We start from the raw sequence: 19,037 nt of genomic DNA, 5'->3' as shown, positions 1-19,037 counted from the left end.
GAAAGATGGGAAACTCTCCAATTCAGGCTATGGGGCTGCTGCAGCTGCTGCTGCTAAGTTGCTTCAGTCGTGTCCGACTCTGTGCGACCCTATAGACGGCAGCCCACCAGGCTCCGCCGTCCTTGGGATTCTCCAGGCAAGAATACTGGAGTGGGTTGCCATTTCCTTCTCCAGTGCATCAAAGGGAAAAGTGAAAGTGAAGTCGCTCAGTCATGTCCGACTCTTAGCGACCCCATGGACTGTAACCTACCAGGCTCCTCCGTCCAGGGATTTTCCAGGCAAGAGTACTGGAGTGGGGTGCCATTGCCTTCTCATAACCCTAATACCAAGAGCTCACAAATAGAGCACAAAAAAGAACATGCCATCTAATACCATTTCAGAACACAGATATAAAAATCCTTAAAATAACATCAGCAAATTGAATCTAGCCATGTGTTAAAAAAAATGATAGATAATAACAAGAGTTTACCTCCAAAACAGTTCAACTTTAGTACATCTACTGATATCAGTTCTGCATTAACAGATTAAAGGAGAAAAAGAAAACAATCATTCCTCTCAGAAGATACTAATATTAAAAAAAAAAGAACTGATAAAATTCAGCATTTATTTATGATGGAATGTAAGGCAACTTCCATAAACTGAAAAGGGTATTATATAATACTATATACCTGTAGCAATGTCCTAAATGGCTATTACTATTCAACATTGTCTGGAAAATCCCATGGACGGAGGAGCCTGGTAGGCTACAGTCCATGGGGTCGCAAAGAGTCGGACACGACTGAGCAACTTCACTTCACTATTCAACATTGTACTAGAGGTCTAACTAATGCTATAATTAAAAGGTAGAAGAGGTATAAAGATTGGAAAGGAAGATTACTGCTTGCAGATACACTTACGAAAAATTCTAACTGGACTGGCATAAAAATGATGAAATAATGTGAAAGTACAGTTGCTGCTGCTGCTGCTGCTAAGTCACTTCAGTCGTGTCCGACTCTGTGAGACCCCATAGACGGCAGCCCACCAGCCCACCAGGCTCCCCCGTCCCTGGGATTCTCCAGGCAAGAACACTGGAGTGGGTTGCCATTTCCTTCTCCAATGCATGAAATTGAAAAGTGAAAGTGAAGTCGCTCAGTTGTGTCCGACTCTTAGCGACCCCATGGACTGCAGCCTACCAGGCTCCTCCGTCCATGGGATTTTCCAGGCAAGAGTACTGGAGTGGGGTGCCATTGCCTTTTCCGGAAAGTACAGTTAGGTGGCCTATTATGATTCCTAGCTTACATTTATACCATCAATCATCAGTTAGATTGTTTAATTGGGAGGATAAGTCTTATTCACAAGAACAAAAACCTTGTTAAGAAGAAAGAATAAATATGAGAGGAAATGTACAAGATCTATATAAAGAAAATGATAAAAATTTTACTTACGGACATAAAAGAAGCCCTAAACATGTGGCAAGACCTACCCTTTACTTAAATGAGTAAATTTAATATTGTAAAGATGTCAAATCTCCCTAGGTGAATCTATAAATCCAACACAATTCCAAAAACCCAATGACACTTTTTATTGAACTTGACAGTCAATTCTGAAGTTCACAAGGGGGAAATGTATATAAAAATAGCCAAGATAGTCTTGAAAAAGAAGAATGACCCTGTATGTGTGTGTGGGAACTTGGCTTAACAGAGAGCAAAGCCACATTTGTGCCAGGCTTTCCTGCCTTCAAGTGTTCCTTCGCACTATGTCTGGTAATAAAATCTCAGGGGGAAACCATTCCTTGTGGTTAAAGGAGGACTGACCCCAATTTCACAAGAGGGTTGGGCCTGTGATACAGGCCTGGCTACTCAGAGGAGCACACACCTTTGGCTGAAGGGGTATGCATGCCATCAAAGATATGTTGATCAGAGTCCAACCCAGACATTTTTTTTTTTGGCAAAACTCTTGGGAAAGATGACCTCTTTTCTTGTAGTTATTAAGCTATTATCAGGGTGTGCTCAAGGCTACCAATGGCTATCCTGAATACCGGGCGAGAGAGTGCCTGACAGATGAAGAGATGGGAGTCTGCTGATATCTTCTGAGCTCCTGGACACAACTCTGCATAAAAATAGGTCTGTCTTTCTGCACATCCTAGTTTCATAGCCTGTAGATTTCCTAATTTGGGCTGGGTTCTGTCACTTGACTGAAAGAATTCTAATATGATACTATAAAATCACAGTAATTAAAACTCTTTGGTTTTGGCACAGAAATAGAGCCTAGGTACACATTTACAGATAAGTGGGAATTTAATTTTTAATAAATGTGGCGTTTTGAAGCACTTGGGAAAGGACGGACTATTCAATTAATGATGTCAGGAAATCATCTGGGGAATAAAACTTAAAACATTCCCTCACATCATATACAAAAAATAAATTCCAGATGGATTAGAGAGCTAAAACACAGAGCTACCAAAAAAGAGGAAAATAAAACATTTTTTATAATCCTGGGGAAGAGTAGACTACCCTAAGACACATAACCCAGAAGCCATAAAAGAAAATGACAGATATGGCTGTATAGAAGTTAAAACACATACACACAATTTATACACAAGAGACACCATGAGTAAAAATTTTAAAAGGATAAATAATAGACTAGGGGAAAAATTAGTAGCATGTACCATAAAGAAATACATAGCCAGAGTCATGAAAACTTCTTATAAATGAACAAGAGAAAGATAAATGATCCACTAGAGAAATGGGCAAAGGACAGGAACAAAAAATTAACAGAAGAAACAGAAATGGGTAACATCGCAAATGGTGTTACTTTAACTAGTAATCAGAAAAATGTGAATTGAAACAACGTTATTTTGTCCTTAAGGGTGTCAAAATTAAAGACGGTTGCTTTCTAACGCTGGTGAGAATATGTTTATGGTAAATGGGTGAAGCCTTCTTGGAAGACAATTTGGCAGTATTTATTAAATTTTCCATGCTCACAACCATTGATAAACAAATCCTCTTCGAACAATCCATCTTAAGTTCTAAATATATGTACAAAAACTATATATAAGCTGTTCACTGCAGCACTGTTTGTAACAGTTTAAAAAAAAACCCCACAATACTATTTTACCATTTCCCAAACACAAGAACCTTACAACAATTTAACACCATTTACTCATCTTGCCCCTTGAACTACTGATGTCACGTCTTTGAAATGTTTTAAACCCCATAAGACATTATCAACATCATTGTTTTATTTTTTTCATCATTTTAAATAATTAATTCAAAACTATTTACCCACATATGAGCCTTTTCTGGTGCTTTTCATTCCTTCCTGCAATTACAATGCTTCCTAACCTGAAGAACTTACTTCAGTATTTCTTAAGGCTCTGATTTGCTGAAGAAACAGTCTCTCAGATTTTTCTTTTGCATTTATTTTTGAAAGGTATTTTCATTAGGTATAGAATTCTAGGTGGAAAGTTTTGTTTTACTTTGTTTTTCTTTCACCACTTTAAATGTGCCATTCAGGTGTCCTCTCTATAGTTTCACTGAAAAAAACTAGCCATCAGTCATATTCTTACACCCAAAAGGACAATGTGCATTTTTTTCTTTGGTTATTTTTCAGATTTCCTCTTTCTTTTTTCCTTTAGTTTTTAGCAGTTTGAGTCTGATGTCTCTAGGTGTGATTCTATTTATGTTTACACTGTCTGGGACTTGCTGGGCTTCTGGAATCTGTGGATTGATGTCTTTTATCAGGTTTAGAAAATTTTTGGTCATCCTTTTAGAATATTGCTTCCATCCGACTCTCTTCTTTACTGACACTCCAATTACAGGTACGTTAGGCCTTTGACTGTATCCTATATATCTCTGTATGCCATACCGTTTTTTTCCATTCTTCTTTTCTTCTTGTGCTTTGTTTTTCATTAACCTGTAAGCCACTTTCCTAATCTAATTTTCCACTGCATCCAATTTTCTGTCAAGCTTAAGAATTGAGTTGATTTCAATTACAGTATGTTTTGAATTCTGAAAAGTCCACTTTTTGGCTTCTATTATTTAAAAATTACTTTTATTGTGGTAAAATACACGTAGTATAAAATTTACCATCTCAACCATTTTAAAGTATATATTCAGTGGTATTATATATATTCATAATGTTACATAACCATCATCAACATCCATTTCCATAACTTGTAAAACTGAAACTCTAAACTCATTTAAACAATAACCCTCTATTTCCCCCCACCCTCAGCTCCTGGCAATCACCATTTTACTTTCTGCCTCTTTGATTTTGACTACTCTGGAGTATCTAAATTTGATTTTTTTATAGATTCTGATTCTCTGTTGCAATCTATTTTTTCATCTGCTTAGTCCATCTCCTCTAGTTTCTTCAACATGTTAATCAGTTATTTGAAAGTCTATCTACAAACTCCTGTATGTAGACATCAATCAATCAATTTCTAATGTTAATTTTTTTACTCTTCATTATTGGTTATTTTTCTGCCCCTCTGCATGTTTAGTAAATCTGTGTTCCTGACACTATGTACAAAGGACATAAGGAAGCAAGACAACATCTTCCACCATGAAAGTGTCTCCTTTCCTATACTAGATAGACAGTATGAGGGCTGGCCTACATTTATCCAATCAAGAGTTGAACTGGATCAGTGTTGGGCTACAGGCTTACTAAAACTCAGTACATCTGTGGTTTCCTCCTCTATCTTGGGTGTGGACCTCCTGAGCTTTTGGTTGAGAGACGAGAAGGTCTCTTGTCTCCTCATGCATGCAAGTTTTAGTCTCTGTATGTTTTGAGCTAAGATTTTTTTTTTTAATAACTTTTTTTTTTTCGGCTGTGCCATGCATCATGTGGGATCTTAGTTCCCCAACCAGTGGGGAACTGTATCCCCTGCAGTGGAAGCAGAGGACCACTAGACCTTCAGGGAAGTCCCTAAGATTTTCAACCACAACAGAGGTACAGAATCCAGCAAATGGCTTGAGAGGAAGATTGTACGTGTGTTTTTTGTACACAAAAAGAACATAGGAAAGACCTACGGCCAGTGATCTGGAGGGCTTCCCTGGTGGCACTAGTGGTAAAGAATCTGCCTGCCAATGCAGGAGACACTAGAGACTCACATTCGATCCCTGGGTGAGGACGATCCCCTGGAGGAGGGCATGGCAACCCACTCCAGTATTCTTGCCTGGAGAATCCCATGGACAGAAGAGCCTGGGGGCCTACCGTCCACAGGGTTGCAAAGAGTCAGACACGACTGAGTGATTAAACCACTACCACCTGGATGTCTACTGGACATTGCCAACTGGAATATGAATCGTTAAAACTTCCTTCCCAAGACAGCTCCACCTGCAGCTTTCCCAGGTATGGAAATTTCATCCTTCTGCCTTTGGCCCTGTAGGTCTACATCACAAGAGCCACTTTTGACTTCTCTCATTCTCTAACACACCATATCCCATCTGTCAGGAAATGCGATTAAGTCCACCATTGGAATTCAACCACTTCTCATCCCCACTACTACCACCCTGGCCCAAATTACTATCACCTCCTCTCTCACTTGGATTAAAGCAATAAGCCTCCCAACAAGTCTATCTATTTCCATTCTTGCTCCTCCTATGAAAGTGAAAGTCGCTCAGTCGAGTCTGACTCTTCATGACCCCGTGGACTATACAGTCCATGGAATTCTCCAGGCCAGAATACTGGAGTCGGTAGCCTTTCCCTTCCCCAGGGGATCTTCCCAACCCAGGGATCAAACCCAGGTCTCCCGCATTGCAGGCAGATTCTTTACCGACTGAGCTATCAGGGAAATGTTCCTCCTAGAGTGTACCCTCAACACAGTGGTTAGAGCGATCCTTTAAAACAGGGATGAGCAAACTTTCTCTAGAAAGCCAAAGAACAAACATTTAGCCTATATGGCCCAAGAGGTAAAAATCGAGGCTGTTACATATGTACTTATATAACAAAAGAAAAAATATGCTTGTAAAACTTTTTACTGACAAAATTCAAAATATAATAGTAATAACTGAGTACATTTTTAAACAAGGTGTACTAATGAGAAAATGAAAAACAAAAAATTTTTAAAGGATCCCATTTTGCTAAACTGGAGCTCAAAGCCAATGTCCCCCATCATCAAATTGACTACAAATGTTTATCTGTAAAAACCATTCTTAGCTGAAGGACACACAAAAACAGGCAGTGGGATGGATTTACCCTGTGGGAAGTTGTTTGCTAATATCTGTTTTAAAATATAATCATATCATATCACTCTCATCTCAAAACTCCATGAATAGTTTTCTATTGTTGTGTAACAATTACCACAAATTCAGCAGGTTAAAACAATACCCATTTACTATCCTCAGTTCTGTAGATCAGAAGTCCAGGCAGGCTTGCCTGGGCTCTCTGCTTAGGGTCTTAAGAGGCTGAAATCAAGGGAGCTCTTCTACAGAAGGTCTGGGCAACAATCTGTGCCTAAACTCATTCAGGCAGTTGACAGAAGCCAGTGCCTTGCAATTGTGGGTCTGAGGTTCCCATTTCCTTGCTGACTGTTAGCCAGGAAGCACTCTGGGCTTCTAGAAGCTGCTTGATTTCCTTGTCATGTGGCTCCATCTTCAAAGCCAGCCAAAGCGCATTCAAATCTTATGCTTTGAAGCTCTCTTGATTTCCCTTTCTGCTACCAGCTGGGACAAACTCTCTGCTTTTAAAGGTCTCGCTTAATTAGGCTTACGCCCACCCAATAATTATATCTCAAAGTCAGCTGGCCTGGGACTTGCATTACATCTGCCAAATCCCTTCCCAGCAGTTCTAGGTTAATGTTAAATATCCAGGGGACAAGCATGGTGGGGGTGAGGGGCATCTTTAGAATTCTGCCTACCACATGCTGCAATTACTTCCTACTCAGAGCAAAAAGATAAGGCACTAATAAAGGACCCACTTGATTTGTGCCACCTGCTCCCAACTCCCATGCATGTTCCATTACTTCTCTGACGGTATTTCCTACTACTCTTCCTCTGGCTTACTCTGTTTATCCACTACTACCTGTTCACCCAATTTGCTGTTTTTTAAACCAGGCCAGATACTCTCCCACCTTAGGCTCTCTGCCCAGAATTCTCTTCTATCAGATATCTACTTTGTTAACTCCTCTATGGCCAAGACTCTGCTCCACTTTTGCTCTTTCAAGAGGCATATCTGATGATACCATTTAATACGGCAACCTGTACTCTCATTCCTAGCACTGGCTATTGCCCTCACCCCATTCAATTTTCCTTTTTTCAACTGCACTTATCACTTTTAACATATTATATATATTATGATGTTTATTTCTGTCCCTCCTTGGTAGTAAGGATCTTTGTCTATTTTTTTAAATTCATTTATCTATTTTTGGCTGAGCTGGGTCTTCATTGCTACGTGGGCTTTTTCTCTACTTGTGGTACGTGGACTTCTCAACACAACAGCCTCTCTTGGTGCAGAGCATGGGTTCTAGGACAAATGAGCTTCAGAAGTTTCGGCACACAGGCTCAGCAGTTGTGGCTCCCAGGCTCTTGAGCACAGGCCCAACCGCTGCGGCGCACATGGGCTTAGTTGCTCTGTAGCATGTGGACTCTTCCTGACCCAGGGATGGAATCCATGTCTCCTGCATTGGCAGGCGGATTCTTTACCACTAAGACACCAGGGAAGCCCCTTTATCTATTTTTTTAAGGGATGTGCTTTTTGGTTTACTAATCACCTAGCATAGTAGCTGGCATGAAACAGATGTTCAATAATAATTCACTGAACAAGGTTTTGGGAAATTGTTTGAGTTTCTTATATACATGTGTGTACTAGGTCATGATGTACAATATATTTCTTATTGAAGAGTGTAATCAAGAGTGTTTGAAAACTACTTAGGTTAGACTATATGACCTCCATGGTTCTTTCCAAATAGGAGAATTTTTTAATTTCTATGTGCAGCCACTGAATCTTCACTGTATCCTTTGGGATATGGCAAGGTGTACAGCCTAGTGACTACCGCAAGGCATGACTACTGAGACATAATACCGACACAGACAAAGCTAACGAGCATCCATCCACCTGCCAATGCAGGAGACTCAAGAGACATAGGTTCAATCCCTGGTCAGGAAGATCCCCTGGAGAAGGGAATGGCAACCTGCTCCAGTATTCTCGCCTGTAAAATCCACGGACAGAGGAGCATGGTGGGCTACAGTCCAAGGAGTCACAGAGAGTGTGACATGACTGAGCACACACATACCTGTTCTATTGATATAATAGGTTAGAAAGAACTGTGGAAATAGCAAGAACTGTTGAATGCTCCAAAAGAGAAAAATCTGCAGTTAACTCTTCCATCAGAAAGAGATATAATCTGAGAGGAAATCATAAAAGAGAGCACTTTCCAGATCAAAACTTCCCTGACTGAAGCTTTCATTCACTTACTGAAGAAGCAGAGATGAGTGAAGAAAGAGATCGTTCAAAGTCTCTGCTGTAGAAACGGTGACCTGAACGGACTTGGGGAGCAAAGACCACTTCTGAAGTATGTATGATTTCCACTCATCCACGGGCAGATCCATGCTACTTTAGATCTAAAAAATGAATAAGAAAACAAAGAATTCAGATTTCTACAAATGCATAATTCTAGAAAACCAAGATTTCACTCAAGCAAGCATGAAGCACAAAATCAGATCTTGTTGTCTCTTCCAACAGTTGTTTACATGCCAAGGAAGGATGTATCGTCTCTCGCACCAATTCACTCAACATCCCTTCATTCAGAAATATTTACTGAAAACTGACTTTGTTCCTGGCATCGTACTAGGGAACGGTTATACAATGATGAATCAGATTTCTTACACAGTTCAGTTTTTTCTTTTCAATCCCAAGGTCACTCCTTTAGTTGAAGCCCTCACCAATTCCTGTCTGGTATTCTTTCTCGAGTGTTATAATTAGTCTTCAGGCCCTCAAAACCCGCTCCCCGTTCCCCCTTCCCAATTTAGTCCATCCTCCATACTGAGACGATGCCAGTTTTCTGCCTTAAATTCACTGATGCTCCTCCTAGAACTTAGGCAAGCCCAGCACAAACCCTTTGTTATTCGACCCCCGGCTCACTTTCTGATCAAGTCTCGCTTTTTCCTCTATACCCTACTATCCGAATTTCCACACATCCTTCAAGACTCAGTTCAAATGGTTCCTACTCCGGGAAGCCTTCCCTGACCTTGCCACCTGTGACAGGAGCACACTCGGCGTCTCTCCTGGGGCCCAAACCACGTCTACACTGAGTTAAGGCTACTCGACATACTGTGCTCCACTCTAGGAGTAGGGACCAGGTCTTATTTACCTTGAGAGACCCCCAATGTGCCAAGCTCAGGGCCTGGCACCTGCGGGAGCTCAGCTCGGGGTTGCTGAAAGAAGAGTCACTGCTTTGACTACATTCAGTAGCAAAATTATCAGGGAACCCCTCGAACACTCTTCTGGGCTAGCAGCCTGTGGCTGCCCGCCAAAGGCCGAGTTCAGTACGTTTCCTAGAGCCCGCAAGGAAGGCTCCCGGAACGCCTCCACCCTGCGCCCTCGGCGGCGCCCGCGTCACGCTTCGCGCGCCCCGCGGCTAGGCGCCCCGCCCCCAGGCCCCCGCCATCCCGCGACGGTGCCCGGGACCCGGACTCCGGTAGGTCACGTGAGCCGCGTGCCGCGCCTCAACCAATGCGGTGGCTGGTCGGCCCTCAGACCGCCCCCGTGCCGTGCGCACGTCGGGAGCGGGGGGCGGCTAACGCAGCTCCTCCGGCCAATCGCCTTGGAGCGCGCGGGTCCCCGGGAGTAAAGCCAGGCTTGCTGCGGGGGGAGCCGGAGCGCGGGAGTTGTTGCGGTCGAACCATGGTGGGCCACCTGAGCGAGGGGGCCATTGCGGTGAGGCGACGCCTGCGAGCTGGGCGCGGTCCGGGGCGGCTGTGGGCCCTGGGGCCTTGCGGGTGGAGAAGGGGGAGAGAACACAGGAGCCGGAGTGATAGCGGGGGCTGGGGAGGGACCGCCGGATGACTCCGAGAATCATCAGTTAACGCATTTTTATTGTCATCTTTTTAAACATGCTCATGTTTTTCCTGCTTAAGGAGTTGAAACAAAGTAAACGGTTGATTTTCGCCCATCTCTCTCCTGCAGCCACTCTTTCTTCGCCCCTTCCCCCATCCACAGCGAAACTTTGTCCAAGAGTCGTCAGTTTTCAGTTCTTTTCCTCGCCTCACATTCCCCTTTAACCGACTCGAATTAGTCACTGCCCTCCCTCATCGCTGTAACCCTGGCTGAAGTCAGCAGTGCCTCCTGGGGTTGTTAAATCCAACAGACACTTTTGAGATCTAAATTTATCAGTTCTCAGCAGCGTTTGACTAGTGGGCATCGCTTTCTTCCGGTAGCATCCTCTCCTTTTGGTTTCTATGGCTCAGCTTGGCTTGTCTTTCCCCGTCTTATGTGCAGATCCTTCTGTAAACTTTTGTTGACTCAAGGCTCAACCCTAGGCCCTCTTTTTCCAAGACAATCAAATTACCGTCTCTATGTCAGTTGCTCACAAGTTTTTTTTGTCCAGGGCCAGCTTTACTCTGAAAGACAAACCTCTATCATCTGTGTACTTGATATCTCAAAAACATTTTAAATTCATGTCCCAAAGCAAATCTAATATCTTCCTAAATTTGGGCCTCTTGCTGTCCCCTGTCTGGATGCATGGCACCATTATTCATTAAGTTATGCCAAGCCATGGAGAATGCAGTGGCACCCCACTCCAGTACTCTTGCCTGGAAAATCCCATAGACAGAGGAGCCTGGTAGGCTACAGTCCATGGGGTTGCTAAGAGTCGGACTCGACTGAGCGATTTCACTTTCACTTTTCCCTTTGATGCACTGGAGAAGGAAATGGCAACCCACTCCAGTATTCTTGCCTGGAGAATCCCGAGGACGGCGGAGCCTGGTGGGCTGCTGTCTATGGGGTTGCACAGAGTCGGACACGACTGAAGCGACTTAGCAGCAGCAGCAGCATGCCAAGCCAGAAACTGTGGAATCATTCTTCCTATAAACTCTGTCACCCTGGCTACCCGTATCTAAGTTTGGTCTGTTATACCTTTACATATGTCTCTTAAATCCAGCTACTTCTCTCCAGGCATACTGGCACCATTATTTGTGCCTGGCCTTCTCCCTTTTACCCAGCATAATCTTACTCCAGCCATTCTTAACATAGCATATTCCTACCTGTTCTTTTCTTTTTTCCAGACTTTTTAAATGTAAATTGTAAATTCCTGGTATATTTCATACTCTTGCCTTCCACAGGGGCTTTGAACATTCTTTAACTGCTGCCTGGGTGGTTCTTTTATTATTATTGTTATTAAATTTTTTATTGGAGTGTAGCCAATTAACAACAGGTTGTTCTTCATTCTTCTCTTGTTGACTAACATAATCTTCAAGTCTCAACTCAGTTACTTCCTCAGAGAACTCTTCCTTAAGCCTTTGCTAGGCTTAAGTCCTTTTATTTTCAGACCCTAATTCCTGTTTGTTCACCTATTATCTGTGATTTCAGGCAAAATATTAAACTCTGCCTTTCCTCTTCTGTTAGAGGCTAATCATACCTAGTACCTGTTGCCTATGGTTAGTGGAAGGATTAAATGAGCTATTAATTTAAAGTGCTTAGTTCATGTCTGATACATAATAAATGTTCATTACTTGTTACCTATTATTAACAGTCACAGATATGATTTTACATTAAATATTGTTCATTTCATTAATGTCAGTTTCTTTCTGTCTTCCCCCCACTGGATTGTAAATGCTCTGAAGCCTGAAATCTTGTCTGGTTTTTTTTTTTGCCCAACACAGTCTCCCCGATTCCTGGAGCAGTACTGTCCAGTATTAGGTGCCCAATAAATGTTTACTGATTGCATATGTGAAGAGGGAAATGGCAGCCCACTCCAGTATTCTTGCCTGGAGAATCCTGTGGACAGCAGAGCCTGGTGGGCTGCTGTCCATGGGGTCGCACAGAGTAGGGCACGACTGAAGCGATTTAGCATGCATGCATGCAGTGGAGAAGGAAATGGCAACCCACTCCAGTATTCTTGCCTGGAGAATCCCAGGGATGGAGGAGCCTGGTAGGCTGCCGTCTGTGGGGTCGCACAGAGTCGGACACGACTGAAGCAACGCAGCAGCAGCAGCAGCGATTGCATATGAGGCAGTGAAAAGAAAGGGACAGGTGGATGAAGAGACACAGTTGGCAAAGTGGAGTGAATATTTTAATAAATTAAAAATACTTAACCTTGAGAAGTGATTGCAAATTGTAGTCCTTGTTTCCTTTATAGCTACAACCCTGTGTCTTTAAGACAAATTAGGAATTGTTCTTTACTTTTAAAAACAGTGACTACGGTATTATTTAAATAATTTGCTGAGTTAGTTTTCGTCACGTTCAAAATTTTGGAAACATTTCCAGTGTTAGCTGTAGTATTACTTAGGTCTTGTTCATAAATGACAACGAAAATTTATGTGTGTGTTTTGGTAAAGAACCTTTGTCAATTTAGTTATTTCTCATCTAAAGCAAGTAATATTTTTAGTTCAAAAGACATAGACCCCCAAGGGCAAGCAACTAACACACACCAATAGTAGGGACATTTTCAGCAAGAGCTAATAAGAGATTATTCACGGAACTATTGTGGTAAATAGAATAAATAAATAGTATTTTTATCTTAGTTCAGTTAGACCTTTTCCAGTCCTGTGGCCACTGCTGAGTTTTCCAGATTTGCTGGCATATCGAGTGCAGCAAATATATATAAATACATCTATATATATATAAATATATATATATAAATATATCTTAAGTAACTAGGTAATACAGAAAGAGGGGAAGGGAACTAATGTTTTTGACCATTTCCAATGTGCCAGATACTTGATTATAGTCAGTACTTACAGTAACCCTGTAAGGTAGATTTTTATCATTAACCTCGTCTTACAGACGAAGAAATTAAAATGCAGAAATGCAGAGAAGTAGTTTGTGGACCAGCTGAGGATTTGAACACATACTTTTGAGCATTACATTCTGTGGCTTTGTATTTTTTTTTCCTTCCAGTTTTACTGAGATGTAATTGAAATACCGCACTGTGTAAGTTTAAGGTGTACAGGGGAATGATCTGACTTACATCATGAAACCATTACCACAGTCAGTTTAGTGAACATCTGTCACCTCACACACATGTGAAAGAAAAAAAAATAGTATTTTTTTCCTTGCAATAAGAACTCTTAGGATTTCCTCTGTTAATGACTTTCATATATAGCATTGTTAACTATGTTAATCCTCTTGTACATTACATCGAGCCTGGTACTTATCTTACAACTGGAAGTTTGTAACTTTTGAATAGATATGTTCAGTTCTTCCTCCCTGTACTTCCTGCTTCTGGTAACCACAAATCTGATCTCTTTTTTTCTATGAGTTTGTTCATCTGCTTGTTTGTTTTTTAAGTGTAATTGGCCTGTAATACAGGGTTAGTTCCCGGTACACAACATAGTGATTTAATATTTCTGTACATTACAAAATGATCACCATCGTTGCTTTGTATTTTTACTAGCAATGGTAATTTGGAAAATTTAAGTCAGTTCTGCCTTAAGTGTATACGTCATGTTATATGTCCCAGAAGAGTAAGTTTTATATCCACTATTTATTGATGGCACAAATAAAAAGAGTAATAAAGAAATACATGCGTTTGGTTTTAGACTCAGATAGAACAGAAAGGTGCTTGAAGAAATTACTGACCTAACCCATCCCCCAATTCTGTTTCCCAGAAGCGGCTACTTAAAAAAAAATCAGACTTCCTTGGCAGTCCAGTGGTTACAGTTCTGTGTTTCCAGTGCAGTGCAAGGGGCTTAGGTTCAATCCCTGGTCAAAATCTGAGGTCCCATACGCTGAGGGGCATGGCCAAAATAAAGATCACATTTACTGAAGTTTAGATTCACATAAAATAGGAATTATATTGCATATGGTTTGCACACTATCAGTTTGTAATACATCAAACTGTATGCAGTAGTACATCAAGCCATATGCAGTTTGATGAATTTGGACAATTCAAAAAGTATAGAAGGACGCAGTGCAAGGTCTGCCTCCAGGTTGTGTCCCCCATCACCCAGTTCCTCTCACAAGAGGCAACTAGTGGTATATAAACATTTTCTGAAGGCTGCATAATGTTCTGTTTTAAGGGTTTGCTATACTTATTTGTCTGATTCCCAATTAATGGGCAGTGTAGGGAAATAAATGTGCTAGTATGAATAATGAGTACATATGTGATGCCAGTATTTTATGAATACATACATGAAGTAAATGTATATTGTTGGTAAGTATGAATCCCACTCTTATGATTTGTCCAGAGTGATAAAGAACTTAAAGTGGATTCTCAAATGGTAAGCTCTGAAAAGGGTCTTTTAATAATGTTATCTGTGGTTTATTCTAGATACCAAACTAAAAATACGTCAAGTTTTAGTCATGATTTGAACACCTCTCTCACAAGAATCCGTTTTTACTTTTTCAGGCCATCATGCAGCAGGGAGATACATCTATAAAACCCATCCTCCAAGTCATTGTGAGTACCTCCATATTTTTATGTCAAACATTTTTTGAACTTACATATAATTATAAATTACATTTCATAGAGGACATACAGTCCACTTTAGGAAATTTGTCCACTCTAAATTCTCTTCAACATCACAAAATTAGTCCAGTCCATGTGGTAACTCAGAGAGAGAAACCGGGCTTTATTTTTACTTTTATGTTAGTCAGAGTTTGACCTCTGGAGGTTCCAATTTGAGGCTCTGCCTTTCTGTTCTTTCCACAATTGGTGGATACTGTATTGGTACCCATTTTTATTTAAGAAAAGTAGCATTTCTGTTTTTGCTACAGCATGTTGTTATTCCCACTTCATAGATGAGGAAACTGAGGCTCAGAGATGAAGTGATTTGTTCCAGTTTATATAGCAGGAAGCAGTAGAACCCTGATTTGTACCCAGGTGGTCTGACTCCAGAGCCCACCCGCTGAATCCCAGCTCTTGATTATCTCATCTTAGGAACAGCTTTCTAACCCAAGTTCAGTGCGTCATCATTCCGTTATTCATAAATGTTGCCTTTGCACCTGTCATTTTTTAGCACTCTAGATAAACTATTAGAATCTTATAACAAGAATACCTGCTACCTGTGAGCATCTGGAGATTATAGGATTCCTATAAACCCTTCAAAGTCAGTAGAGCCCAGAGTGAAATAACCTCTACATAATATAGAATGTGGGCTTTCCTGGTGGCTCAGCTGCAAAGAACCTGCCTGCTAATGCGGAGACTTAGTTTCGATCCCTTGGTCGGGAAGATCCCCTGGAGAAGGAAATGGCAACCAGCTCCAGTATTCTTGCCTGGGAAACCCCATGGACAGAGGAACCTGGCAGACTGGTCTGGTCACAAAAGAGTCAGGCCTGACTTAGCGACTAAAAAACAACAACAAAAACACATTATTCTGCCTCCTTGGTTGTTCTGTCCTGGGGTTTGTCTTGCTCAGATCTGCCTCATATCTGGCCTCTGGAGCTCTCTACCTGAAAAGAACTTGTCTGCTTAAAATTCTTCATTAACCCTATCAGTCATTTAAGGAGTTCTCAAATATTGCTGAGGATTTTAAAAATCAATAGGAGCAGAATTCTGGACCATGATTACAGACTCTGAGTCAGTAGGTCCGGTGGTTTGTCTCCCTGTTGCTCCCAAACTCATTGCCAGTCTTCTTAAGGCTGTTTTCGTATTTCATTTTCTTCAGAAAGCTGCCTCTGATTTTCTTCAAGCTGAAATAAATGTCTTGGCTCTGCTCCCGTGTCATTATGTGCACACCTCTGCTATTGTCTGCCTCCATCTTCACCCCGGTTGTAAGCCTCTTCAGGCGATGGAGTTCCCGCACCCCCCCGTCCCCATTTTGTATTTTTATCATGTTTCCTACATACTACCTTACCTATATTAGCTGTCCTGTTGTATGTTTTTTTTTTAATTAAATTTTCAATCAAATTTGAGTTAGAGAACACAGAGTATTGGCAACTTATTTTGTTTTTATCTATATTGTGTTTAATAATGTTAGTAGAGAGAGGTTGGTGGGAGGATCATGAAGTCCAATTTTCTTTTGCTTGGATTTAGGTGTCGAGAGAGTGGGCAAGCAGGGCAAGCAGCTCTGTTTCTGTGGGACTAATGGCAAACCCACTCTCCTGCCCCTTAGGTTTTCTTATCCCTGGGGACTGGGCAGACAACCCAGCTAATGAATCGTGTTTTCTCTCCTAGAACATCCGTCCCATTACTACAGGGAATAGTCCACCCCGTTATCGGCTGCTTATGAGTGATGGATTGAATACTCTATCTTGTACGTATGATGTATAAATCTAGTAGTTTGTATTTTAATAATGAAAGCGCACCCAACACCCTGATTGCAGTAATTGGGACATTCCGGAAGTCTACATTTGCTTGGCTATGTCTTCAGTCAGACGGAATTGCAGCTGGCAGAGAGCATTCTAACAATAGACTAGGTCCAGTGGAAAGCTGCCACTTGGCTTAATTAATTTTCTCTAAGTGGTGCTCTGTGCTTTCTTTGATTAATTTCCCTTAGGATGATATTGACATTTAGTGGATATGATGGGTTAGCTGTCCTATACTTGTCTTTTTGGGGTTTTATTTCTGCATTGGAAGCTTTACGGGGAGAAAAAGAATTTGCAGAATGTATACTTACTATTTCTAGTCACAAGGTGAAGGACCTAGAAGAGATTTTTTTTTTTAGTCTTTGTCATGAAACCTGAATGATTGAAAAGATGATTTGGGGCACTTCAGGAAATACTTAATTTCATTGAAGCAGCAGGTGTTAAATGCACAGCAAATGATTACTGTTTTTTACCGTACAGAGTCTGAGTAGTTTTAATTTCAGGAATGTCTTTTAAGGCATTGTTTTTTCTTTTGCTGGTACAGGTTTGATCAGCTTTTAGACTGTCATGACTGAAATGTCTTAGAGACTAAAGTAATCTCTGTGCTTTTCAGCTTTCATGTTGGCAACACAGCTGAACCCTCTTGTTGAGGAAGAGCGATTGTCTAGCAACTGTATTTGCCAGATTAACCGATTTATTGTGAACACGCTGAAAGATGGAAGGTATGTGGTATTTTCTTTTTTTTTTAGTATTTATTTATTTGGCTTCATCGGGTCTTAGTTACAGCTCGCGGGATCTTTCATTGGAGTGCTCAGACTCTTCAGTTGTCGTGAGCAGGCTTAGTTGCTCCGTGGCATGTGGGATCTTAGTTCCCCAAGTAGGGGAACCTGTGTGCCCTGCATTGCAAGGCAGATTCTTAACCACTGGACCACCAGGGAAGTCCCTGTGGTACGTTTTTTTTCTGTTGTATTGTGTTGTAATACGGGGGCTAATTTTTGAACACAGAAGTTTATTGGATGACAAAATTCAACTAGGAATCAAAGAGGCAGTGGTGAGCTGTCAGCCAAGAGTTTAGAGTTATTGAGTTCTGAACTCAGGCGACTGAAAACGGGACACCGATAGGACAGAAATATGGAACCAAACTGGAAATTTCAGAGCAGGAAATTAAAGCTGAATGTAGAACTCATATTTCTGATCTCTTCGGCAGCACCGAGTCTAGGATTCTCTCTTTAAGTATCTTTTAATGAAAAAAGGGTCACTTTTTAGGGAAAAAGAAGAAGTAATTCATTCTGTAACACTGCCCCTTTTCTGCAGTCTTGAATCTTTCATAGTAAACACTTCCTTCAGCCAACGGAGAGTACTGTAGAGTACCTACAAGATGCTCCATGCTAGTGACACAGTGGTGAACAGAACTGTTAGTCACACCTGAGTAACCATTGCTGAAATATGTTTTTTTGGTGGCATGCAGAGTCATACTTGCCAACTCTGGGCAGTTTAAAAATCAAAACAGTGAGTTCCCTGGCAATCTAGTGGTTGATGCTCGGTGCTTTCGCTGCCATGGTTCCAGGTTTCATCTCTGATTGGGGAGCTAGGCTCCTTCATACTGTACGGCGTGGCCCAAAAAAAAAAAACCAAAGTAAATAAAAATAGTAGCATTATAACTTATTGAATAAAGTAGGAATTCATAAGTTCATACTGAATAAATGAATACATGAGGGGGAACAGAAAGCTTTTCTTATGATGGAATGCCATCTAAAAATGTGGATGGATTGACAGAATTAGAAAATCACTATTTGGTGACCGTCATATATGCAGGAAACATTTAATAGGTGCTGTGTAAGTTTCCTATGGCTGCTCTAGCAAAATACCACACGTTTGATGGTTTAAAACAAAGAAATTATTTCTGGAAGTCAGGAGGTGACGTCAGTTTCACTGGGCAGAGATCATGGTGTTGGCTGGGCTAGACTCCTCCTAGGAGCTCTATGGGAGAATCCATTCTTTGCCTCTTCCAGCTTCTGGTGGTAGCTACCATTCTTTGGCTTGTGGCTGCATCACACCAGTCTCTCCCTCCATGGTCACATTACCCCTTCTGTCTGTACCAAGTCTGCCTCTACCTCCTTTTTTTTTTTTTCTTTCGGCCGCACAGTGTGGTTTGTAGGATCTTAGTTGGCCAGTCAGGAATCAACTTTGTGCTGCCTGCAGTGGAAGTGTGGAGTCCTAACCCTGGACCACCAGGGAACTCCATCTTCCCTCTTCTCAGAAGGATATATGTAGTTGTTTTTAGGGCCCATTGGATAATCTGGGATAAAATCGCCACTTCAGTCCTTAATTAAATCACATCTGCAGAGTCCCTTTTTGCCATAGAAGGTTCCAGGCGATAGGATGTAGATGTGTTTTGGTCTGGGGTGTTCATTCAGCTGACCGCAGATGCTGAAACAAGTGGTGAAAGTTTGATGAGGAACAAGTTATTTTTAGGGCTACAGTATATCCCCTCCCACCCCACCCCGCCCCACACAGCATAATTATTAGTTGTGAAAGGAAAACAAGCAATTTATAGGGGAGAAAACTGGCAGATGGCACCTTATTCCACTTGTTGACATTAACATTACTAGTAATGGGACAAAGAGAAGTCAGTGTGTTACCTGACTGGA

General features: G+C 41.4%; 2 protein-coding genes across 4 annotated transcripts in view; one reads left to right on the top strand and one right to left on the bottom strand.

Annotated features, from left to right (window-relative positions):
- SMYD4 (SET and MYND domain containing 4) overlaps window positions 1-9,546 on the bottom strand; it is a 39,361-nt gene extending 29,815 nt beyond the window's left edge. Inside the window, exons 1-2 of the mRNA XM_081580064.1 lie at window positions 9,293-9,546; window positions 8,398-8,543 (exon numbers count right to left, since the gene is read on the bottom strand). Coding sequence (XP_081436190.1) covers window positions 8,398-8,531 — 134 coding nt within the window. The 5' untranslated portion in view covers window positions 8,532-8,543; window positions 9,293-9,546. The remainder of the gene's footprint in view (window positions 1-8,397; window positions 8,544-9,292) is intronic.
- A 201-nt stretch (window positions 9,547-9,747) lies between these two features.
- RPA1 (replication protein A1) overlaps window positions 9,748-19,037 on the top strand; it is a 46,638-nt gene continuing 37,348 nt past the window's right edge. For all 3 annotated transcript variants that reach the window (XM_081580066.1, XM_081580068.1, XM_081580065.1), the window contains exons 1-4: window positions 9,748-9,858; window positions 14,489-14,539; window positions 16,256-16,334; window positions 17,000-17,108. In XM_081580066.1, coding sequence (XP_081436192.1) covers window positions 9,826-9,858; window positions 14,489-14,539; window positions 16,256-16,334; window positions 17,000-17,108 — 272 coding nt within the window. In that variant the 5' untranslated portion in view covers window positions 9,748-9,825. The remainder of the gene's footprint in view (window positions 9,859-14,488; window positions 14,540-16,255; window positions 16,335-16,999; window positions 17,109-19,037) is intronic.

The sequence above is a fragment of the Giraffa tippelskirchi genome, chromosome 3 (assembly GCF_054371585.1).
Source record: "Giraffa tippelskirchi isolate mGirTip1 chromosome 3, T2T-mGirTip1v1.2.pri, whole genome shotgun sequence".
NCBI lineage: Eukaryota > Metazoa > Chordata > Mammalia > Artiodactyla > Giraffidae > Giraffa > Giraffa tippelskirchi.
This window is presented reverse-complemented; position numbering and strand designations above follow the sequence as displayed.